At 48.1% G+C, this 25,819-nt stretch overlaps 1 protein-coding gene across 1 annotated transcript in view; it reads left to right on the forward strand.

The window, feature by feature from the left end:
• Window positions 1-21,807, forward strand: part of OPRD1 (opioid receptor delta 1) — a 37,287-nt gene extending 15,480 nt beyond the window's left edge. Inside the window, exons 2-3 of the mRNA XM_033115868.1 lie at window positions 14,156-14,505; window positions 17,159-21,807. Of these exons, the coding sequence (XP_032971759.1) occupies window positions 14,156-14,505; window positions 17,159-17,682 (874 nt within the window). The 3' untranslated portion in view covers window positions 17,683-21,807. The remainder of the gene's footprint in view (window positions 1-14,155; window positions 14,506-17,158) is intronic.
• The last annotated feature ends 4,012 nt before the right edge of the window (window positions 21,808-25,819 follow it).

Below are 25,819 nucleotides of genomic sequence, written 5' to 3' on the forward strand. Positions count from 1 at the left end.
CAGTTCACAGAGGTGCAAACTGAGGCTTGGAGAAGTTAGAACTTGCCCAAGGTCATACAGTTAGAGGCAGAGCTGGGGCTTAAATCTAGATGTATTTGGTGCCAAAGTCTGTGCTTCTCCCTTGGTTGCATCTTTACTGTATTACGGGCTGCTGTAACACATTACCATGAATTTGATGGCTTAGAACGACAGAAATGTGTTCTCTCACAGTTCTGGAGCCTAGAAATCCAAAAAGTGTCTGCAGGGCTGTGCTGCTTCTGAAGGCTCTCGGGGAGACTCCTTCCTGCCTCTTCTGGTGTCTCCAGGCATTCCTTGGCTTGTGGCTGTATCACTCTGATCTCTGCTTCTGTCTTCACAGGGCCATTTCCTCTTCTCCCTGTGTGTCTCTTACAAGGGCACTTGTCATTGGGGGTAGGGCCACCCAGATAATCCAGGATGGTCTCATTGGAGATCCTTAACTTAATTACATCTGTAAAGACCCTTTTTCCAAATAAGGCCACATTCATAGGTACTGGGGATTGGGATGCAGACTTGTCTTTTTTGGGACAACATTCAAACTAATACAGTTATTACAGCCTTGGTGGTGACAGTATCTGCTGAGTCCCTGGCCCACGACGTGGAGATGCAGGGAGTGGGGAGTTTCTGGAGTGGTGTAGAAGTAGAAGAAGATGAACAAAATTGTGAGCTGGGGAGGCCAGTCCGGGGGCATGTGTGACAGGGGCTGCGGCTTAAGCTGATGTTCTACCAGCAGTGGTGCCAGTGAGGTAAGAAACACTGAAAACCACATTTGGGTATGGGTGGATACAGCCAGCCATGGGGCAGAAACCTGGAAATCTGTCCACAGAGGCCAGCTCTGCTGGCTGGGGCATATGTCCACATTAGTGGATTTGAGGTTATAAGTCCCACAGAAAGATGGATTTGGCCTCATTTACTTGCCTGGAAAGATGGGAGAAGGCCATGCATGAGCACTACCGTGTTTCCCCGAAAATAAGACCTAGCTGGACCATCAGCTCAAATGTGTCTTTTGGAGCAAAAATTAATATAAGACCCAGTATTATATTATGTTATATTACATTATATTATATAAGATCCAGTCTCCTATTCTATTCTATTCGACTTGGTATTCTATTCTGTTCTGTTCTAGTCTATTCTATTTTATTCTGTAAGACCGGGTCTTATATATTATATTAAAATAAGACTGGATATATATTAAGTTTTGCTCCAAAAGACGCATTAGAGCTGATGGTCTGGCTAGGTCTTATTTTCGGGGAAACATGATACCTGTGTGCCTGCAACGTGATTTACCTGCATCATCTTAGGCTCTCCATTAACCTAAGAGGGTGTGTCACCTTTATTCAGATAATCACATTCATGAACGCATGAGGACAAACCAAGATGGGGGCTCCAAGAATGGCCACACACTGCTGAGAAGGCAGCTTACAACCAGCCATAACAGCTACATAACATGTACGGAGCACTGACTTGTATTAACGGAGGTCTCACTTCAGCTGGAGGAGGTGGGTACTGTTGATATCGCCATTTTCCAACGTGGAAAGGAAAGGGTTAGGTTTAGATTCTGTGGTTCCATGAACAGAACCAGGAAATACAGTGCCAGGCGAGAAGAAGGCAGTCTCCAAAAGAAAGAAAGAAAAAAAAAAGAACTTGCCTACCCTGTGAGTTGTCCCAACAATGGGATGGATTCTGCCTGCAGGTGGCAAGTTCCCTGTTTCCGGACAGACTCAAACAGAAACTGGAGTACCCCGTGGTACTCCAGGATCAGGGCACCTTGACTCCTGTCCACATGGAGCCCTTACTGTGAAGGGTCCTTCTAGCTCTTAGATTCTAGGAGTTTTTCCTTAGGAGACCCTCGGGTAGCTTTGTGCACTGAAATGTTTATTACAGCATTCTTAATAATTATAAAAAAATGGAAACAGCCTATATATCTTTCTATCGGGTACTTAGTAAGTAGCTTTATTCGGGAACTTTAGTATCTATAAATGATACTAGACCCAGCCTGCAGTCTGGTTTTGTATGGTTCTTGAGCTAAAAATGCTTTTATACTTTTAAAGGATTGTTTAATAAAAAACGAAAGAAGAATATGCAACCTTATGTGACCTACAAAGGCTAAAATATTTATTTGCTGGCTCTTTGCAGGAAAAGTTTGTTGGCCTCTGGACTAGAATAACAGTCACCAAGAATTACGTTAATTTGTATCTATGGTTATAGGAAGATGGTCACAGTATATTTCTGAGAGAAAGAAACAGGTTATATAACAGCATTAGAGCAAGATCCCATTTATAGAAAACAGGGTGTATGTTTGCATGTTATCTGTAACGATGGTCTGTAATATTAATGGTAGTTTTTAAGCTTTCTTCATTAAATGATTCTGTATTGTTTGAGCATTTTATAGTGAACAGCTGTTATTTTTGACATCTCAAAAAGCATTTGAGAATAAAATTAATTCTAGATACTCAGCAATCCATGCTGTTTGGGACCAAAGGAGTTTTGATCTAGGCTGAAGACATTTTGTTTGATTTGGCTCCTCAAGGAGCCATATCCACTGAGGGTGGATGCTCCATCCATTGAGGGTGGATGCTCTTACCTTGTTGCTGTTGCAGTTATTGTTTTTGTTTTTAGGTCTCTTGCTCTGACTTTGACCCACATGGGCTGTTGTGCTTAAGTGGAAAACAAAATTCCCCTCAGTTTAGTTGAAAACAAATTAGCTGTTTGGGATAAATGATCCAACATTTCCCTTTGCCATTGTAGAGCTGAGTCATCTCAGATTCGGGGCAAACAGGGGCAGGCTCAGATGTCCTTCAGGGGACCTGGGTTCGTCTGGGTTGAGGATAGAAGGGAGGGGGGGAGGAAGGAAGAAGGAGAGAGGGAGGGAGGGGAGAAGGGCTGTTCCAATTGGGCTCTTTACACTGAGACGGGTTACCTCCAAGGATCGGGGCACCTTGACTCCTATGTCCACAGGGAGCACTCCAGTAAATGCTATGTCCCCTCTGTACAGCATGAAGGGGACATGGTTCTTGCCTGAAGGATGTCCCAGTCTAGTGTGGGAGACAGACACGTTGACATTCATTCATTCACCAAATGTGTTTGGAGCACCTGCTTTGTGCTAGTGGCTGCTGTAAGTTTTAGGTGCGTAGTGGTGATCAAGACAAATGCCATGCTTTTGGGGAACTTATTATATTTTAATTGTCAAACAGAGTATGTGAGGGGTGCACGGAGTACTTTGGGTCCACAAGAGAGCATCTGAAACCGAAGTCTGGAGGAAGGCTCCTGGGTGTCAGGGAAGGGCACTGGGTTTGAATCTCCGCTCAGCGTCTTTCGGACTCAGCCTCCTTGGGCAAGTTCTCTATAAATTGGAAATCACAAATGCTGTCTACTGTTGTAGGAGTGCGAGGAGGATTAAATGATACAAAATGCTTTCCCAGTGGCTGGCACACAGTCGGTGTCCAACAAACGTTTACTGTCTATTGAAAAACAAAACACAGGTGTAAGGAGTGTATATACAATCAGGTCTGAGAAAGACCTGGTACATCGTCGTCCAGGTTGCCGCCTCCTGGTGAGCAGAGGTGTATGTTTTGTTCTGAATTGACCTCTCTGCCTCGCCCTCCTGGGCCCTGGGGTTGTGTCCAATATTGTTCTGATGTGTATACGTCTCTCTCTCCCTAACCCCATCAGGACTGTGAGCAGATTGTCTCCAAACCCCTTGACATAGCAGGGTGCAGGAATGTGTGGAACCCAGATGAATGTTATGGAGCCAGACCACCTCTGGACCAGTTTACTCCACTTGATTGGGCCCCTTGCCGCGGCCAGTGTTTGAGAAAGTAGTGCAGGTGGCAAGGAGACGGGGGCCAGTGAACAGCAAAGCACAGATCCAAGCGGTTAGGAGCGTTGGCTCTGGAAACCAGACCTAAGTTTGCATCCTGTCACTGTCACTGCCTAGCTGTGTCTTCGGGTGAGCTACCTAACTTAGCTCCTCGGTAGAATGAAAATGGTTTTAACACTCAGGGCTGCAGTGAGGATGAAATGAAATCATGCATTTGCTGCTTTTGGCGTAGTGCCTGGCACATGAAAGAAAAGATACTCAGAGAGTATTGCTTAAAAGAGACACACAACCCACCCAGAGCTGTCAGACTAGTCCCATCAGGCCTTGCACACAGGAGGGAATGTTTTTACCTTCTGGGCTCAGGCCTTCAGCCAGTCCAACCAATGGCCCCGGATGTGCCTGGGGGAGAAAATTCTTCCTGGGAGCATACTTGTCATCTGAGAAGCCCAGTTTTAATGTGGCCCTCCCTGGATGTGCTTCAGTCACAGAACACGCTCCTTCATATTGAAGGAAAATTAATAGAGGTGGTGATGATCTTCCCTGACAATGGGGCTTGTTTGACAGATGATAGGATGCGTGCAGGGCTCTGAAACTCAATGCTTTGTGTAAAGGAAGCCTCGCCGAGGACAGAGAAAGTTATTTGGCAGCAAATTCTCTGGCAGCTGCATTATTCAAGATGAGCTACTCGGGATTTTGATTTAGAAAGAAAGCAAAGCGTTTCCTAATGCATCTCAGAGTCAATAGAGGTGCAGCCAGAGCTCACTGTCCTCACCTTCAGGGTGGGGTCTAATGGTGAGGATTGAACCTTATGAAAACAGCAGAAAAATATCAGAAGAACAAAAACCCAAAAGGATGGCCAATTCTTGTCTAGAGCTGGCCAGGAGGTGAGACACTTTTACATGTGTTGGCTCCAAAAAAGCATGATTACACTGAAATTACCAACAAAATAACAGGTTCGGAGAGGTGAAATAATTTATCCAAGACCACACAGCGAAGTATGTTAAGGAGCCAAGATCTGAATGGCTCTGAAGTATTCCCTCGCTGCATTCTCAAGCTTAGAAAATAGACACAGTGACAGCTCTTGATTACCCACCTCTTTTTTTTGTTTTGTAATGTGGCAAAATACCATAAAATTTACCATTTTAACCATTTTTAAGTGTACAGTTCAGTGACCTTAATAAGTACATTCACATTGTTGTGCAGCCATCACCACCATCCATCTCCAGAACTCTTTTCATCTTCCCCAACTGAAATTCCATACTCATTCAATAATAATTCCTCATTACCCTCTTCTCCCAGCCCCCGGAAACCTCCACTCTCCTTTCTGTCTCTATCAATCCAACTACTCTCAGTACCTCATATAAGTGGAGTCATACAGTATTTGTCTTTTTGTGACTGACTTATTTAACGTGGCACAGTGTCCTCAAGGTTCACCCGTGTTTTAGCACGTGTCAGCATTTCCTTACTTCTAAAGGCTGAATAATATTCCATTGTGTGTATGGACCACATTTGGTTTATCCATTCATTTGCTGATGGACGCTTGGGTTGCTACCACCTTTTGGCTATTGTGAATAGTGCTGCTATGAACAGTGCTGCTATGAAATATATTTGAGACCCTACTTTTAATTCTTTTGGGTATACGCCCAGAAGTGGAATTCGTGGATCAAATGGCAATTCTACTTTTAGTTTTTTTGCGGAATCACCATGCATAGCATCTGCACCATTTTATGAAGGTGTGACAATTATGTTCGCGAACTCATCCTAGAAAAAGTGCTACATACCTTATTGCTGAGTATCACTATGGTCACCTTCGAAGTGCTCCCCTTGGGAAACTATGCACCGATGTCAGCGCCTAGTCCACCCTTGAAAGCAATTTTGGAACTCTTTTTCTGGAATGGCCATCAGAGCTGTCATAGTATTACCCTTGATGTCCTGAATGTCATCAAAATGTCTTCCTTTCAATATTTCCTTTAGCTTTGGGTCAAGAAAAAAGTCATTGGGGGCCAGATCAGGTGAGCAGGGAAGGTGTTCCAACACAGTTATTTGTTTGCTGGTTCAAAACTCCCTCACAGCTGGTGCGTTGTCATGATGCAAGACCCATGAATTGTTGGCAAAAAGTTCAGGTCGTCTAACTTTTTCATGCAGCCTTTTCAGCACTTCCAAATAATAAACTTGGTTAAGTGTTTGTCCAGTTGGTTCAAATTCATAATGAATAATCCCTCTGATATCAAAAAAGATTAGCAACATCGTTGCAACAAGTTTGTGAACTGAATTGTCAGACCTCACATACTCCCACAGTGCACAAGGGTTCCATTTTTCTACATCCTTGCCAACATTTGTTATTTTTAATTCTTTTATTTTTTAAAAATATTTTATTGGGGAAGGGGAACCGGACTTTATTGGGGAACAGTGTGTACTTCCAGGCCTTTTTTCTAAGTCAAGTTGTTGTCCTTTCAATCTTAGTTGTGGAGGGTGCCGTTCAGCTTCAAGTTGTCCTTTCAGTCTTAGTTGTGGAGGGCGCAGCTCAGCTCCAGGTCCAGTTGCCGTTGCTAGTTGCAGGGGGCGCAGCCCACCATCCCTTGTGGGAGTCAAAGTGGCATCCTTGTGGTTGAGAGGACGCACTCCAACCAACTGAGCCATCCGGGAGCTCAGCGGCAGCTCAGCTCAAGGTGCTGTGTTCAATCTTAGTTGCAGGGGGCGGAGCCCACCATCCCTTGCAGGACTCGAGGAATCGAACCTGCAACCTTGTGGTTGAGAGCCCACTGGCCCATGTGGGAATCGAACTGGCAGCCTTTGGAGTTAGGAGCATGGAGCTCTAACCACCTGAGCCACCGGGCCGGCCCCAACATTTGTTATTTTTTATTTATTTATTTTTATTATAATAATAGTAGCCATCCTGATAGGTATGAAGTGGTATCTCATTGTGATTTTGGTTTACATTTCTCTAATGATTTAGAATGTTGAACATCTTTTCATGTGCTTAATGGTCATTTGTATATCTTTAGAGAAATATATATTCAAGTCCTTTGCCCATTTTTAAATCTGATTTTTTTATCATTGAGTTTTAATTCTGTATATATTCTGAATATTAATCTCTTATCAGATATATGATTTCCAAATATTTTCTCCCATTTTATGGGTGGCTTTTTTACTCTGTTGAGAGTGTCCTTTGATGCACAAAAGTTTTAATTTTGATTTGGCCCAATTTATCTATGTTTTCTTTTGTTGCCTGTGATTTTGGTATCCTATCTAAGTAACCATTGCCAAATCCAATGTCGAGAAGTTTTCCCCTTGTTTTCTTCTAAGGGTTTTATAATTTTAGCTCTTACATTTAGCTCCTTTATCCATTGTGAGTTAATTTTTTTAATATAGTGTAAGGCAAGAGGGTCTAATGTTATAGCCACAACTTTTTGAAATTAAAAAAAAACCCACAAGAATTAGAGACCGATATTAGGATTTTGGGGGTGGGGCAATAAGTGATTTATCTTTCTAGAAAATTCAGTCTCTCACCCACTCTTGCTGTGCCCTTCATTTAGGCTCCACACAGTAATCAGAGTGATCTTTTAAGAAATACACACAAATCAGACCACATCACTGCCCTGCTTAAAATCTCTAGTGGCTTCCTGTTGCACTCAGAATAAAATCAAAACTTCTTGCTATTGCCCAAAGGTTCTGCATGATTTTGACCCTTGCTCACTTGTCCTGCTTCATGTCTTGTTGCTTCCTCTTCAGCTTACTGCCTGTTAGTCACATGTGATTTCTGACCATTCCTGCACCTCATCAATCTCTTTCCTGCCACAGGGTCTTTGCACATGCTGTTCTTTCTGTCTGAAACAACCTACCCCTTATATTCCCATGGCTGGCTCCTTCTCATTCTTCCCAACATGGCGGAAATATTATCTTGTCTTAGCGTGAAGCTCCATAACAAAATGGCATAGACTGGGTAGCTTAAATAACAGAAATTTATTTTCTCACAGTTCTGGAAGCTAAAGTCCAAGATCAAGGTGCCAGCATGGTTGGCTTCTGGTTTCTGTTTGTGGCTTGTAGATGGCTGCCTTCTTGCTGTGTCCTTACCTGGCAAGGAGAGAGAGAGAGAGAGAGAGCGAGAGAGAGAGAGAGAGAGAGAGAGATTAGTGCCCTTATAAGAAGAGACACACTCTTTCTCAGGTGTCATGCGGGCCCCACCCCCACGACCTCATCCAATCGTAATCATCTCCCAAAGTCGTCATTTCCAAATGCCATCGCATTGGGGGTTAGGGCTTTAACGTGAATTTAACATGAATTTCAGTTCATAGCACACCTCCTCAGAGAAGCCATCATTGACTTTCCAATCTAAGCCAGGTTTTTTCCACAAGCCCCCTCCCACTCCCACTGGGTAATGTCTATCACTATACCCTGTTTTTATCCTTCATGGTAGAGTGGCAACAGTGGGTAACTGTACAGTAATTAGTGCAGCAATTTGTTCAATGTCTGCCCCCTCCCTAAGACCATAAATTTCAAGAAGTCAAGATTGTCATCTCTCCTGTATCCCTTACTTACTGCCTGGCACATACCAGATGCTCAATTAATACCTACTGGATGAATGAACAAACCTTGGCTTATAACAAGTTCACATTTTTTGACCTTTTCACTAACTGTGAGAGTGGGGCAGGAAGGAAGGTAACAAGCACTGAGGGGCAGTATAGCAGAGTCATTACCAGGTGTTGGCACTAGACTGTGGAGTTAAATACCAGCTCTGCCACTTACGGGTCATGTGACCTTGGGCAAGTCATTTTACCTCTTGTGTCTCAGTTTACATTCCTTAAGACATGTCAGCACACATTTGGATGATGAAAAGCAATTGGAAGAGGAGTAACAAGCTGAGCAGGGGTGAGGTGTGGGACTGAAAAGAGGGGTTGGGGATTGACTATCTGTAGAGGGAGCAGTGAGACCCTTAGCCTGCTCCCCCATCCTTGTACCCTGCGCAATCAGGCGACTGACTACCCCTCCATTCGGCAGGAAGTTACGTTTTTTTTTCCCCTAGAGAAGTTAACCTAGAGAAACTCTGAACTTAGGACCAGCAGACACAGAAAGGGTGAGAACAAGATACCAAATGGAAAATGGAGGGGATCCCCAGACACCTTCTCCATCTTTGCTATCCAGAAATGTGCCCCCCAGATTCTTTTCTGAAGGTCCCAGAGAAGACAACTACAAACACTAATATTTAGATGTCTTCCAGTATAAAATCAGTTCTTCACTCAGTTCCCTCACAGTGAAGCCCACCAGTTCACAAGGCCCCCACACTCACACACACACACACACACACACACACACATCTGCTAATTAGTTATTCAGTGCTTCACTGAAAGTGCAACCTTTAGTCACACATATCACCAGATATTTGAAGGAAGTCTCCAGGATAGAAGAGAAAGGCCAAAACAGACAAATAGACAAACAAATGTTTAAAAACAAAACACAACAAAAAAAAGAATAATGCAGAGAGCAGAAGAAAATACAAAACAAAAACTATTAGTATCCGTAGAGAGATAAAAGAAGATATTGTGTCCATAAAATAAGATGCTATATAAAAAGGAATAAGAAGAAAGGACACTGGGAAAATAAAACATGAGAGCCATAAGTTTTAAAAAGTCAATATAAAGGATGAGAGATAATGAAAAGGAAATTTCCCAGAAGATGTCTTTTTGTCCCAAAAAGACAAAGAGATGGAGATAAGGTAAGAAAATGTGAGGATCAATCCAGGAGACCCAGTGTCTGAATACAAGATTGTCCAGGGAGTCCAGGAAAAGCAGAGGGGGGAAATGATGTGAAGACCTTTCATCCTGAAGGACATGAATCTTCAGACTGACAGGGCCCAGTAGAAATGAAAAAGAACCACCCTAAGGCACATCACCACAAATGTCAGAGTACTAGGGATAAAAAGAAGATCCTACAAGTTTTGGCGGTAGGGAGGACAGATAACATATGAATCATCAGGAATCAGAATGGTTCAGATACCTCAGTGACAACACTGTGAACTAGAAGATAAGAGAGAGCCAGGCCTTCAAAATTCTGATGGAAAATGATTTCCAACCTACTATTCCATATACAGTCAAAGAAATCAGATGTATGGACAGAAGAAAGACATTTTCAGACATGCAAGAGTAACAATTTTTCTTCTTATGTGCTTTCTTAGGAAGTAATTAGAGGATGTGCTCCACCAAAATAAGGTCATAAACCAAAATAAGAAAGACTTGCAAGCCAGAAAACCGGTGCTCTAACACAGGAAGACGGGTGTGCAGCTGGTCTAGAAAGCAACCGCTCCCAGATTGAAAGGGGAGGAGGGAGGCTCCAGGAAGTAGATCACTAGGAGAACAAAAGGAACTGATAGACTATGTGACTGCGTGGAAAAGGCATTTTATGGGTCTGTTGGCGTGTTTGAGGAGATTGCGCAATATGTACACAGAACTAAGCAAATGGAAAAAAAGAAGCAATTATTAATTCCAGGAAAAACAAAAATCTGTAGTGGACAATAAATGTAATGATCGCATACCACTTGGCTCAGCAGGGGGATGATAGCTACAAAGTCATAAGAATGTAAACCCTTAAAAAAAATGTATAAACTCTGAATATCAACTTTACTAAAAATTTAAAAATTGTGGTAAAAGTGTATTCGGAGGATGGAGAAAAGAAGTGGAGTTGAGTCGTGTAAGAGTGAATCCTCACTTACCATAATAGGGAGTTGGTAGGGGACATTACTAGTGTTCACTAACCTCTGGTTCTCCTCAAAGACTGGGCACCTCAAAGACTCCTTCTCAGCCCCTTGCAGTTGGGCGGGGCCACATGACTAGTTCTAGTCGGTCGGCTTCAGGTGGCAGTGCCGTGTTGCAGCTCGACTGAAGCTTAGATGGCTCTGCCGCTGTCTCTTCTCCCTCTTGATCAAGGAGGCCTCTGGGTAACATGGTAGAGCCGTGAGACTGAAGCAGGCTGGAATTGCCTCATGGAATACAGTTGTCCTGGAGGCACTTTGGAGGGACTCCGAAAGGGTGAGGAAAAAATGTGTATTGTGGTAAGCCACCGAGATTTCGGGATAGTTTGTTACTGCTGCCTAGCCTGGCTTACCTGAATACAAACATCAACAGATACTGTCTAAAATTGATAAAATCAAGAAATAGCCATTTAAGCATATTATTTAGAATTATGGAGCTAATCACTAGAAGACTAACTGAAAACATGAAAAGTAATGGCCTCTGGGGAGCAAGACAGAAGAGTGAGGAAGGGGAGGGCAGAGGGGCACCTGTTTTCATTATAGTACTGGGTGACTTTTTACACTATGTAATTGTACTACATTGGCAGAAATAAAATTTTATTAAAAGCTGTATACATATAAGTGGTTTGGAAGGGTTCCCACCAAGCCATTACACTGGCTGCCTCTTGGAGCGAGGGCCTGCTAGTCTGAATGTCTGTGGAACCACAGAGGTGACCGGACGTGGGGAAGGGGACTACCCAGATGGAATGCCAGCCTGAGGAGTTTGGGTTTTATCCAAATGGCACTGGGGAACCACAGAAGGGTTGTCAGCGGTAGACTGTCCTCAGCAAATCTGCCTTTTATTATTATTATTTTTTTATTTTTTATTTTTTTCAAATCTGCCTTTTAGAGTGAACAGCCTGACTGACGTGGATGAGGACTTGTGGGGCAGAGGCTGCCGGGTGGTCCCTGATGAGGCTTGGACTAAGACATGTGCACAACAAATGTCCATACAATAAATGGACAGATATTCGTGCACACGCCTAATATTTGCCAGGGACTATTTGGTAGGGCCCATGAGACAGCGGGGAACAAAATGGACAAAATCTGCCCCGCTTACGTGGGTTAGAGAGACAAATGAAGAGAAAAGAAGATAAAGGTAAGTCAGGCTGTGGTTCATGCTATAAAGAAAAATGAAGCAGTGTTAGGAGATATAGAGAGTGGTGATGGGGAGAGGGGCACTTTACATAGGAAGATCTCGGCAGCCTCTCTGAGGAGGCGACCTTTGAATAGAGTCCTGAGTTGAGTGAAGGAGCAAGCCATGCAAAATTTGGGGGTTGAAGGGTCCAGGCAGAGACAGCAGCAATCCAGAGGCCCTGAGGTGGAAGTGGGCTTGATGTGTCCCAGGGAATAGCAGAGGCCAGGGGGTGGGGCATATCCATCAAGGGGCAGGTTCTGGGAGCCGAGGCCAAAGAGGCGGTCTGGGCCAGTTTGTGGAATGTGGTGAGAACTCTGGGGAGCCCCCAGGGCCTTGAGAGCAGGGAAGTGCCATGATTTCTGAGGAGGTCAATAGGACAGGGCATGGCGCTGGTTAGCTGATGGGTGGGGGAGGCGTGTGAGGAGAGGCGCGGCTGGGGCTCTGGCTGGCAGTCAGCCCTGCGCCTCTCAGCCCTGCCTGGACCAGCTACAGCGGCTTCATCACCCACTTCCCAGCATCCCAGCCCCCTCTGGGAATTGAAGGATCCTTCGCAAATCAAAATAGCAGGCAAAGAACAGCCTCTAATTGTTCTGCGTAAAAGAAGCAAAATTAGACGAGTCAGCTGTGGGGTTGAGACCGTCTCCCACACAGCTGTGATCCTGCATCCCCCTGAAGACAGACTTCCCAATCCTTGCAATTCTGCTGTCTCCGAGCAAAACTTTTTGCTTCTCCAACCTCAGGGCAAATGACAGCTATTCTGGGAGGGAGTAGGACAGATGCTGGCCTTGAGGAGGGCAATGAGTGAGTCAAAATTTTTTCTAAACCAAACAAATCAGTCACTTCATGACACGAGCTTGTTCAGTCATTCAAAACCCATTGAGGGCACTCATCCTGGGTGCCTGGGGCTCAGCATGGTATCAGGGGTATCAGATGGGTAGAGACACACAGTGTGATGCCACCCTTAGGGTAGAATGGAGAGAGAGCCCTGGTCTGGGAGTCAGGAGCTGTAAGTTCTTGCTTGGGTCTGCCACTGTCGCTGTGTGTGACCTTGGGTCGGTTTCCCCATCTCGCCCCAGTATGGGCTTTAGGCTACATAGTCTTTCTCAAACCTTAGAGTCCGTAAGAATCACTTGGGGGTGTGTGGGGGGCGTTCTTCTAAAAGATAAAGATTTTCAAAGATTAAGATCTAGACGGTCTGGAGTGGGGGGGTCCAAGAATCTGCATTTTTCACAGATTCTTCCGGTAATTCTGGGGGAAGTCCTTGCATAAAATCACTTCTTCTTAACTTCTCAGGGCTCTTCTGCTCTGAAATTTGAGGAGTCATTCATGCAACCCTTCGTTGGGTTTCTCAGATCATTCCAGGGACAGGAAAGCCGTTCTTACCCCGGCCTGGGTGTACCTGTGTGTCTCTGAGATGATCACACTTCACGGGGGCAGTCTGTCAGTGTAGGCAGCCTCCTCCAGTCTCCCCAGTGCCTAGCCCAGAAGGGGCCGTGACCTTAAATGTTGGCCAAACAAGGGGCCAGTTGTACGGGCAGCTGTGCGGCAGCATAGGGCATGGAGGGATGTTGGAGAGTTTTGGGTGCAGGCGTGGTTGCAGACATCTGGCTTGGACACCTGGACTCGTGCTCTGGATCAGATGTGTGACACTGTCACCTGCTGTCCTTCCCCACAGCTGGGTGAGTCCAGCTGCATGGGGATAAGATGGTCTGCAGGAAGGATTAGGAGCCCCGGTCTACTGTGGAGGACAAACTAAGGCCCAGTCAGTCTGCTAGGCAGAGTCCCTTCCTCAGAGCTGGCCAGTCATTTCCAAAAGCCAGGTCAGGGGTAGAGGGTCAGGTCACTCTGGTCTAGCCCCCACCCCCTTCATTCTTTGTATATGAAGAATAACAACAGCTCTCAAATACTGAGCACTTAACATGCTTTGGGCTCAGGGCTAAAAGCTTTATCATCTCATTAAATTTTATAACAACCCAGTGAGGTTGGTAAAAGTATCACACCTCTTTTTACAGTTATGGACACTGAGGTTTAGAGAGTTCAAGTTACTAGCGCAGCGTCACTCAGCTGATAAATAGTAGAGGCAGGATTAGAACCTTGACCTTTTTTCCTCTGGAATCCAGTTTTATCTTTAACCTTATTGCTTAGTACCTCTCAGAAGATAAGGGCTTTTCCTAAAATACCTTCTGCCAAAGTTGCCCCCAGTCAGAGAAATCCTTTTGCGTCTGTTATAGTTGGAAGGAGTGCTGTGGAATCAGATTGTTTAGGGTTCCAGTCCCACCGCTGCTCCTCACCTTCTGCTCCTGTGTGTGACCTGGGGCCAGTCATGTCGACTCCCTGAGTTTCATGTGAAACTGCAATCTGAAATGGAACAGTTATACATGCACTTCCTTTTAAGGTACACTAAGATGAAGACGGCCACCAACATCTACATCTTCAACCTGGCCTTGGCAGATGCACTGGCTACCAGCACGCTGCCCTTCCAGAGCGCCAAGTACCTGATGGAGACGTGGCCCTTTGGGGAACTGCTCTGCAAGGCTGTGCTTTCCATTGACTACTACAATATGTTCACCAGCATCTTCACACTCACCATGATGAGTGTCGACCGCTATATCGCCGTCTGCCACCCTGTCAAGGCTCTGGATTTCCGCACACCCGCCAAGGCCAAGCTGATCAACATTTGCATCTGGGTCCTGGCCTCGGGTGTTGGTGTACCCATCATGATCATGGCTGTGACTCGTCCCCGGGGTGAGTGAGTGAGGGAGAGGGAGACGTGGTACAGGCCACTGACCCCAGGAGGCAGCACATGGGGCTCTGTGGGTTTGCATCCCACTTACCAGGGTGGGTGTAGGTGGCTCACCAGTGGAGGTTATGGATTGCTGATCAATGTAAGTGTGGATGGCTGGCCAGTGGGAGTATGGAGTGTCAACCAGTGGGAATGTGAATGGCCGGCCAATGGGGAATGTGAATGGTTGACTTGTGAGGATGAATGACTGGTCCGTGGTCATATGGGTTGCTGGCCAAAGGAAATTTCTAAGTGGGATTATGGATGGTTGATCTATGTGCATGTAGACTCTGGCCAGAAGTGTGTGGATGACTGTCCTATAAGGAGATGGATGGATGACCAATGGGGTGAGGGTGTCACTGACCAGTGAGCAATGGAGGCCACAAGATATGCAGTCCCATCCCAAATTCCATTCCACCCCAATTTGAAAGCCATTGGCTCAAAGCGGGGTGTAGAGATTAGCCTTCAGAGAGTGACAGCTAGGTGCATTTCCTCAGAGTAAAATGGTAATTAGTATCGTAAACACCTATGTCAGGCAGGGTAGCTGCTGTAACAGTCGTCAAAGCTCAGTGGCTTAACACAGTATTATTTCTCACTCACATCACAGTCCAATGTGAAAAAGAGAAAAAAGGGCTCTATTCCACAGTCATTTAGGGATCCAGGCTCCAAATGATGGTTTTGGAAGCCTCCACTGCTGGCATCTGGCCCGCAAATGAATATGCAGAGGAAGTAGTGAGAAAGCACAACCATTTTTAAATGTTTTGGCCCATCTCTTCCTAGTGATAGCTGGTCACATGACCCTAGCAGGGTGCCAAAGAACCCTGGTCACTAACCTATCTGAGCCACACTCTATCATGGGGTGTTGAGAAGATTAAATGAGGTTATATGTGTAAAACACTAAGGGCAAGGCCTGCCTCATTGCCAAGGCCCAATAAATAATAGCAGCTCGTAGAAAGATTCAGCCTGTGAGATAGACAAGGCAGGGACTCCTAGCTCCATCTGACTGTAAGGAAACTGAGAATCAGAGAGGTCAGATGGTTTACTTAGGGTCACACAGCCAGACACTTGGTGGAATTTGGCTAGAACCCAAGGCTCCTGCCCCCATATCTGTTGCTCCTTTTGGCCTCTGGAGTGAAAGTTTGCAGATCATCAGTGCTGTGGTAGAGGGGAAGGGTAATGGGCCTGGTGGGGGCTTCTTGGCCACCCTTGACTCTCACAAGGATAGAAGCCCCAGTGCCCTTATAGTCTCTGAGCTGTTGGTTTTGACTCAGCAGCTGGGTACCATTCCTCACTGTCAGCCTTCAGTTTACAGGCCATTAACTGCAGCCCTGCTGGGGGCCAGGCCAGATGGGCCTCCTCACTCCACATTCTCTCTCTCTCTCTCTCTCTCTCTCTCTCTCTCTCTCTCTCTCTCTCTCTCTCTTTCTCACACACACACACACACACACACAAACAGATCATTTCCCCAGTGTGCCATCGGCACTTGTTGGTTCTTTATGCCACTTGCTGTGTGACCTTGGACGAGTACTCCTCCTCTCTGGGCCTGGTTCTACCACCTGTACAATGAAGCCCTTGGACTCAGTCATCCGTGTGTATCTTGCCAGACTGATGTCCTGTGTCCACTCTGTGGGTTCCCAGTCCCCTTTTCACAACTCTCAGGCTCCAAATCACACTGTATGGCTCCTCAATTCCAGAATCCCAAGAGCCTTGGGAGTCTCCTGGGCCATCCTCAGCCCTGCATCTTTATTTCACAACATCCCCTAAGGTGCTAATCCAGCCCTAACCCCCCCTCCAAAAACAGGGAGCTCACTGCATCCTGGGTGCCCCTCTTATCTCTGGACAAGTCTGGCAGTCAGAAAGTTCTTATCGTTAAGCTGAGGTCTGCCTGCCCAGCCCTACCCTGACTTCTGGACTCCCACATGTATCTACCCCTCAGCCCTGTGAGGGTACCAAGAGCTTGAACCCCACTGTGCTTTACCTGCCTTGGCCCATTTAATCCTCACAGGTTTAGGTCCTGTTATTAGTCCCACTTTATGGAAGCTCTCGGAAAGGTTGAATAATTTGCCTAAGGCCACGCCACGCAGTTAGTAGGACCTGAGTCCTGCTGTTAACTCATGCTCTTTATGTCACTTTAGCAATATTATCCCCACTGAAGCTACTTTGAAAACGTGTGGGGTGTTTTGAGTTATCATAATGTCTGGCATCTAGTGGGCTTGGGCTAAATTATATCATTACTGTTGCCCATGGACATAGAGGCTTATAAAGGGACTGGGAAGGGATGGATTTTGGACAGGAGTCCATCACCCTCACAGAATGCAGGCGTTTTGAATAAACCTGCTTTTCTTTCCACCAAAAAAAAGGGGGCGGGGACTAGGAAAGACTATAGGAAGACCTTGTAGATTAGGGCCAATCCTGCTGGGGTCTTGAAGGATGAATAAGAGTTCATCAAGTGCAGAAGTGAAGGACATTCCAGGTAGAAGAATCACCTGGAGCAAAGGCCAGGAGGAGGCAGTGGAACTTGACAAGGGTGAGAAGAGTGGCCCAACAGGCAGGCAGGGCCCCCTAGGCCCACAAGCCCCTCACCCCTGTCTGTCTTTCCTTGTTTCCTCCGCCCAGATGGGGCAGTGGTGTGCACGCTCCAGTTCCCCAGCCCCAGCTGGTACTGGGACACGGTGACCAAGATCTGCGTGTTCCTCTTCGCCTTCGTCGTACCCATTCTCATCATCACGGTATGCTACGGGCTTATGCTTCTGCGCCTGCGCAGTGTGCGCCTGCTGTCAGGTTCCAAGGAGAAGGACCGCAGTCTGCGGCGTATCACGCGCATGGTGCTAGTGGTGGTGGGCGCCTTCGTGGTGTGCTGGGCGCCCATCCATATCTTCGTCATCGTCTGGACGCTGGTGGACATCGACCGCCGCGACCCTCTCGTGGTGGCCGCGCTGCACCTGTGCATCGCGCTCGGCTATGCCAACAGCAGCCTCAACCCCGTGCTCTACGCCTTCCTCGATGAGAACTTCAAGCGCTGCTTCCGCCAGCTCTGCCGCTCGCCCTGCGGCCGCCCGGAGCCCAGTAGCTTCAGCCGCGCCCGCGAAGCCACGGCCCGCGAACGGGTGACCGCCTGCACCCCGACCGACGGTCCCTGACCAGGACCGACCGGCCCGCCGCACACCCCTCCGGAGTGACCTGGCGGTCACACCGAGTCCTAATGGGGGCGGGGGCCACGACGCGGAAGGGAGCGGAAGGAGGCCTCGGTTTTGGAGAAGGGGGCTGGGCTTGAGACAATGAATGCAGGGGCCGAAAGATGGGGCTCCGGAAGTGGGTGGATCGCTGGTCTGGGGCGGGGCAGAGGGCAGGACAGTGGGGCGGTGCCTCTGGATTGAGCGCACGATGGAGGGCTCTGGGACGGGGGGCAGGAGGAGGAGCTAGCGACTCCAGAGGAGTGGGACCTGTGGCTCTAGAACTGGGCAGATAAGCGGCACCTCTACAGTGGGGCGGGACCTCAACCTTGGGACAGCCTCGAGTTCTAACCCTGAGCCGAGCCCGTGGGAATGAGGATCCTGCTCGAGACCTGAAGATCCTGGGCCCAGGACTCAAGAGGGGCAGTGGTCTGAGAATTCAGCTGAACGGTTGGGCCTCTGTGTAAGTGAGCAGGGGCCTCTTTTGGAGTGAGTTGGAAGGACAGGACAATGAGGCGTGGCTACTGCTCCAGATTGGGCCGCCGAGAAAGGGCCTATGTGCAGGAGATAGGGGCCTCAACTTTGGGGTAGGTCCCAGCCTCAAGTTCTAGCAAGAGGAGGGGCTCGCCGAGGTCCTTCAACTTGACATCTTTATAAATAAAGAGAAAATAAAATAGAGAGAGAAGGAGAGAAATACGTATACCTTGTCTCTCCTTGACAGTCATTTCCTTGGAATGGGCAGAAGTGCCTCGGCATCAGAGTCGTGTCCCCAGCACTGCGTCCCCCTGGGGGTTGGGACACGACAGTGGAGCAGGGCCAGTGGCTCCAAGATAGGGTAGTGGGACAGGGCCTCAGTTTGGGTAGGATCCCCAGCCCCCAGTTCTATCGGGGCTCAGAAGGAGTAAGGAGGTGCGGTGGCTTCAGTTCCAAAAAAACAGAGCTGCAGGTCAGCGTCTGTACCAAGGGATGGTGGTAGGGGACTGAAGTGGGAAGTGGGAGGTGGTTCTGCTTTGAGGTTAGGTCTTAGAGCCAGAGGGCAGCTGCTTTTTTTTTGGGGGGGGGGTGTCTCTAGAACCCTGGCTTCTCTGGCCCAGGTGCTGGAGGACAGAAGACCGCGAGTTAGAGCTCTCTGGAGAGTAAGTGCACCTGGAACTGGGTGGGGCGGCTGAAGCACCAGTGCAGTTTCCCTCCTCCCAGGCTCTGGGTCTTTGGCTCCTGAGAAGAACCTCGGAGAAATCCTCTCCCTTCTAACATCTGGCTGTGCCCAGTGTGTCCAGTGTTTCCAGTGAGCTGGAACTGCCCACACAGGGACCTGACTGAAGGAACTGGGGGGCAAGGCTTTTATAACTGTTATGCTAATATCAATGTGTGCCACCCTCTCTCTTTCCCCCTAGACTTCCAGGTCCCCCACCTGTTCTAGCTGCCCCCTCCAAGCCGAGGGGGGGTTCCACTGAGAGCTAGGCATAGAAGTTCTTCTCTTCATTTGGTTGGCATTTTATTCAGGCATTCTCAGATCTTTGCTTCCCCCAATATCAGGGTCTGTCCTTGTTTCCGGTGCCTCATCCCCACCCCCACCCCCATAGACACTGCCTCAGGCATATATCCTGACTCCCTATTGAAGCTGTATTCTGACATCCTTGTAAAAACAAATTTAATTTTCTTCCCTTTTTGGGACAGATAGAAAGAAATTGACGTCTTTGTCTCAAACCAAAAAAAAAAAAAAAGAAAAAAAGAAAGAACAATATACTTCTTTTCCCTTGACAGTCATTTCCTTGGAACAAAAGCCTTTCCGCTGTCTGGGAGGCTGTCACTCCAACAGGGGCTGAACTATCATTCACGGGGTTGGGGGATTAGACACCAAGATGGGCTTTGGGCACATTAGAAGTAGGGATGCCCTTAGTGGGCAAAGTACAGCCCATTTTTCAGGGTGAGGTCCCCGAAAGCTGAGGACCTGGGACATTTTTCCTCCAGGAAAGGCTCCACTAGTGCCCTGGAAGATGTGGGGCAGTGCCCAGCACTCACATCCAGCCTGCTAAGCCTCCTAGGCCTGAGGTGCCAGCTCACCTTATCACCTTCACCATCCAAATGGAGCCTGTGACCATAGAGACCTCTGTGTCTGAATGGGGGTGAGTATCAGCAAGGCAGGAACACTCCTGGACACTGCTTATCACTTTGGGACCCCTCCTGAGAATGCCTTGGGGAGATGTCAGAGGAAGGGGACAATTTAGGAACTGGGGAAGACTCCTGAAGGAGGTGACATTGGATCCAATTCTGCTTATTCTTGCAAGGACTGTGTCCCCTTCAACGTCTCCCAGGACAGGCCTGTCTCAAGGCTGCTCCAGGTCTGCTCACTGACATTTCCTGTGCCTATGACAGATCTGGCTCCCTTTTACCACTTCTCATGTATAAGTTTGTCCTGGGCTCAGCAGGGGCTGGGTTCAGACCACATTGCATTTAAGGTAAAGCAAAACGTATTGAAATCTACTGCATGCCAGGCTGTGCACATTGGGCACTGGAATTTGGAAATGAGTCAGACACACCTCTGCCCTCAGAAAGTTTGAGCCTGTGCAGGGAGACAAAGCATAAACAGATCACTGCATCTCAGTGTGATTGATGCCTGCAGTGACAAAGCCCCGGGGAGGATGTCATAGGAAAGTGCCTTTCCTAGCTTTTTACTGAAACATTTGTAGCAATTCTGGAAGAGGTGGAAAGGGGTCAGAGGACCTTAAAGGATGACTAGGGGTTGGCCACCAGGAGGAGGGCACAGCGTGTGCAAAATCATGGAAATGTTCAAGTGCTTGGCAAACCCAAGAAGCTGTGTGCAGCTGAAGCATGGAACTTAACTGAGTGGTTCTGATGCTAACCCTTGGCGGACATTGGGTGGGGAGTGGGAAAAATAGTATTACTCTTATTTTAGAGGGAAGTCAGGCTCAGAGAGGTAAAGCCAGTCACCTCTAAGTCACAGAGCTTGTTAGTGGTGGCAGAACTCAGGGCAGTAGAACTCCAGGGTCCAAGTATCCAGTGAATTCCAGGCATCATTGAAGTAGAAGAACCTTAGTATCTGGAACCCAGGATGAGGTTTCTGAAGACTTAAAACCAAAAAAAAATCTGAAGGAAAGGGCAATTTTCTATGAACTTTTGTTCCTTCTTGCACTCTCCAGCTCTTCACATTTCAAAATGTACTGTGCATGCTGCATTTTATAACTCCAAATTGACAGTGTAATTCTAGATCATCACAAGGCTCTCAAGGCTGTGGAGTAGGTCTGATTTCCCCCCAAATTTCTATTTCTCTCTTTTCAGGAGGTGGGAGGGAGGTTTTTGCCTCTGGTTCCAAAATGTCCTACAGTTTCAGTGATTGAGGCTAGAGTCAGATCTTGGCTTTCCCTCTCTGTGCCTCAGTTCCCTCCTCTGTAAAATGAACTTCCTTCATGGGGTCGTTGTGAGGATTTAATGAGTAATGTATGTATAACAAAAAAGATTAATAAAAACAAGATAATTATTTTTCAACCCGCTTATTCTAGTTCAGGACTGCAGGTGGCCAGAGCCTCTCCTGGCAGCTCAGGGCACAAGGCAGCTCAGGGCACAAGGCAGGACCCTACCCTGGACAGGACACCTTTCCTCCAAAGACCCACTCACACACACACCCACACTCACTCAGACAGGGACCATTTAGACATGCCTATTCACCTCACGTGCATATTTTTGGGATCCCACACAGACATGGGAGAACGTGCAAACGCCACACAGTGGCCCTGGCCAGGAATCCATTTTTTTCCCCTCATCAGTGTTCTAATGACATGACCTTGAATGAAACGTTATTCGAGGACCTGCTGTAAAGGCCCCAGCACTGAAGGAAGCTCTTAGCACATGGTAAGTTGCCTTCATTACTTAGAAGTGGAGTTGCAGTGCAGGTCAGAGCTAGAGACCTAGAAGGAAGGTAGATGAGCTTTCAGAACGAGTCATGAAGAGAAAGAAGAAACGGGGGACCCAGCCTGGGAATCCCTCTAGGCTCAGGAGCCGCTGTGGAGAATGAGAAGCTGTTGAGAAGAAGGAGGAGGATGGGGAGATTGTGCTGTCATGGAAACTGGAGGATGAGGGCGTTCCCAGGGGGAGGGAGTGACGGAAAATTTCAAGTGTCATATAAGAGGTTGGGAGTGGGGAGGGCAGGAGGGTGATGGGAGTAAACCGGAGTCCTCAAGTTCAGTCTCCCACATGGCCTGTGAAGCCCCAAACCTGAATTCAAATCGCAGCTCTGAAGCTAACTGGCTGTGTGACTTAGGCAAGGGATTTGCCCTCTCTGAGCTTCTGTTTCTTCCTAGATCGAAGATGAAGGAATGAGTCAGTCTCCAATATGAGGCTTAGTCTCTAATAAGATTCCTGATTTTGCTGGATTCTTGGCCCCTCACTAACAGTGTGATCTGAGGCAAGTCACTTCACTTCTAAGAGCCCCTCTGAAGGCTAGAGGTGTTGCCATGAGGTACTTACCAAAGTTTCTAGCATGTAGCAGGTCCCCAAGACAGGATTATTTTTATAACCACGATGGGGTTGCCAGAGGCAGCTGTATAAGGAGCTTGGCTTACAACTAGAAATGCTCCTCCAGGGGGAGAGGAGCTGCCAGAGTCCTGAGAGAACTGGATGGAGGAACAATCCAGCCCGGGCACCTGCTAGGTCCACCCAAGGACCAGCCCTCTCTGTTTTCAGCAACAGCTTCCTAGGCTGGGGCCTGGCGTCTGGCTTCCTTCCCTGCCTGGCACCTACTGCAGATTCCCGTGGGAACAGCTCTGCAGGCTCCAAAGCCCCGAGGAAGGGATGCCTCTGGGTTGTGGCCCCAACACTCACACACAAAACACATACACACACCTTTCTTTCATTATGGATTTATTCATTCTTTTATTTCTGGGCACAGAGCACATAGTGCTGGGAGCTGGGGGGAGTCTGAGCCTGGTCCCCCACTCCGAGCTTGCAGACTGGGGACTAGGACAGCTGGCTGTATGGTTCTGGTGGCAGGCAGCGTGGGAATTCAAAATGGGGCCCAAAGAGGGCCTGGTGAGGGCCTTCAAGATGGACATCATGATGAAGTAGAGCACTAGGCTGGGGGTTGCCCAGGTTCCAGCCCTGTCACCTCCACTGGCCACGAGCTCCACCGGGGGCCCAGCCCTTCCCAGAGTGCAGAATGCTTTCCCACACCCGTCTCAGTGAGGGGCCCGTGTGACGGCAGTAGGTAATGCACAGCACGTAGTGCTCATCAGTGCTTGAAGCATTTTACGTGGGGTAATTTATTTCATCTTCACAGCATAACTATGAAGTAGGCATTATTATTATTACCTCAATTTTACAGATGAGGCAAGTGAGGCTCAGAGAGGGGAATGACTTGCCAAGGCCACATGGAGTGTTGATGGCCAGGCCAGCAAGGATCCCATCTTAGATCTGTCAAGCCCATTTCCTCTGCTTTCCTTTTCCTGCCTCCCAAGAGGAGCTCAGTGATTCCACAGAGGACACCGGGGAGTCCTGTGTCCAGTGCACAGGCATAGACGGAGCATTCCCAGTGCCAGTTTCCATGTCTCATCACCTTGGCAACAGAGCCACATGCCAGCCACCCAAGAAACGGCTGTGACCTTGGCAGGTCCCTCTCCCCATTCATTCCCTTCCTGCCTTGAAAGACCTGCTTGCTGTGTAATTTCTCGACTGCCTGCCATAACTTTGCTGTATGACCTTGGGCAAGTCACTTCACTCTTTGAGCCCATTTCCTCAATCGTGGATGACAATGCTTACCTGGTAAGAAATTGTGAAGATTTAGAATGAAGCTGTGAGTGAAGGACCTTGTCTGTTTTGGTCAAGAAAATGTTCCCAGCAAATTGCACTGCAACTGGCACACAGTAGTTATTCTACCCAGTGGCTGAATGAAGTGCCTGGTGCATAGTAAGTGCTCAACAAATGGAGCTTTTTAATGTTATGTAGTGTTTTAGGTTACATGCTCCGACCCATGTCTCAGTGCTGTAGGCAGGTCAGGACCAAAGGACTTCCACTTTGAACCATCTCCTTGAGTTTCGGAAGGTGGGACAGAATGCATGGGAGAAGAAATTATCAAGAGGATGTCTTCTCCCCAAGTACCTTATACATAGCTGTCCCCTTTTATCCTCACTAGGACAGCTCTCCCAGGGACCGAAGAGGTAGGCACATCCCAGGAGCGAAGAAGGGTCCCTGGGTAGCACTGGCCTAGGACTTCGAGCCTAAACATTTGAGTCATGGGGATGGAGTTCTTCGGTGGGTGTTGGTGCAGGTGACATCCATCTGAAGGGGCTCATCTTCTAGAATCTCCTCTTGGAATGAGTCCCAAGCCAGGAGACAGGGAATGTGGGTTGACTCTTTGTCTTCCACTTCTTGCTGTGTGACTTTGGGCAGGTTTCTGTCCATCTCTGGGCCTCTGCACAATGGAGGGACAGAGGTAAACATTGATGGGTTCTGGGGGTTCTGTCATCCTGGGAGAGAACAGAGACATTTCCTTCATGTTCCTTGACCCCCAGAAATAGATAGCTATTGGTAAAATCCCCCGGGGAATTGGCCAGAGGCAGGAAAAAGGACGCCTAGGGGCCTGGTGTTTGTCGTTGGAGCTGCTCCACTTTGGGGTGAGGGAAGCAGGCATGTCACAAACGAAGCTAGACTCAAACACCTGGCTTTTTGCCTATCCTGGGTCCCATCTCGGTACTGAGGACTCAACCTTCTGTTTTCCCAATAAAGCGAGCTCTATTCTTAGTGTCTGCATTTCTGGCTGTTTCTTTTGCTCACCTTCTGTGATTCCCTTGTGTCAGGAGGCCCCAGTCTGGGAGGGTGCTATAGACCTGCTCGCTCACACTGAGTGGAAAGTATAGCCCTACCCTCAGCACCTGTCTTGGAGGGAGACAAAACACTGTCCTTAAGAACCCCATCTGTTTGGAGAGAGACACACGAGGCAGCTGTAGCCACTTCCTAGAGCAGGCCCCAAACCAAACCAGTCCTCTGAGCTTCCCTCTCCTCCTCCCACCCTCCCATTGGCTCCTCCTTCTTCCCTGTGGCCCACCCCCCTAGTCTAAGTCCCTTTCCTACCCCACATGGCTCTTGGGACTCCCACTAACTCCCCCTTCCCTCCCCCCTCCCCCCACCTCATTTCCATCCCCCTGCCCCACAGTGACTTTGCCTTTGGCTATAGAATCCCCAAACCTCTGTGTATTCGAGGCAGCCCTGGCTGTGGGAGTTACAGCCTGATGCCCCATGCCACCTTCTCCACCTCCTCAGTGTTCTCAAATAGTTGTTGGCCCTGATGGTTAATAAGTAACTCTCTGGAAGGGAAACTTCCTGGCCCAGGATCTGCCTTCCCACCACATGTGACCAGGTCCTTAAGAGGGCACCAGGACACGGAGCCCCTCTTCCTCTTCTGGGGCAATCTTCCCTCAGAGACCCAGAGCCTCAGCCTGGGGCAGCCCACCTGGGGCCACTGTGTCCCGGTGATGAGCACCCAGGTGGAGCCGCCCTGACCCAGCCTGGGATCTCAGCCCCCCTTAGCCGTAGACTGTGGGCAGCAGTTGGGCAGGGCTACCAGCCTTCCCAGGGAGGGGAGGGGCCTCAACCTGCTTACAGAGAGGGACTCAGCTTAAGGAGACTTCCCAGAGGCCTGGCAGCTGCACCCAGAGCTAATGCCCACTGAGGCTAGGAAGGACGTCTCTAAAGGTGAAAGAGAAGGGGGTGGGAGGTTGGGATTGGGGGGAGGGGGAGAGAGAGAGAGGGAGAGAGAGAGAGAGAGACAGAGTTTGCACAACATGTGCATGAGCACCTGGGTGTTTATCTGAGTACCTGTGCACAGTGGAGATTTTTCATTTCCCTTTGTGTATGCCCCAAGGAAACCACTCTGCATAACCACTCTGGGCATCACTTTCCTCTTTCGTAAACTAGAGTAACAATTATAACTAACTTATCAGGACTTTCCTGAGGAAACAAGACAACAGCTGTGCATGGTGACTAGGGCACTTCATTGTTGGGAAGCACTCTGCCTTTAACTAACCTTCAATAGCTCTCAGTTGCTTGAAAAATCCAGATGACCTCTCATGCCCCTTCTCTGTGGGGGATTCTA

This window comes from Rhinolophus ferrumequinum, chromosome 9 (genome assembly GCF_004115265.2).
Source record: "Rhinolophus ferrumequinum isolate MPI-CBG mRhiFer1 chromosome 9, mRhiFer1_v1.p, whole genome shotgun sequence".
NCBI classification, from domain to species: domain Eukaryota; kingdom Metazoa; phylum Chordata; class Mammalia; order Chiroptera; family Rhinolophidae; genus Rhinolophus; species Rhinolophus ferrumequinum.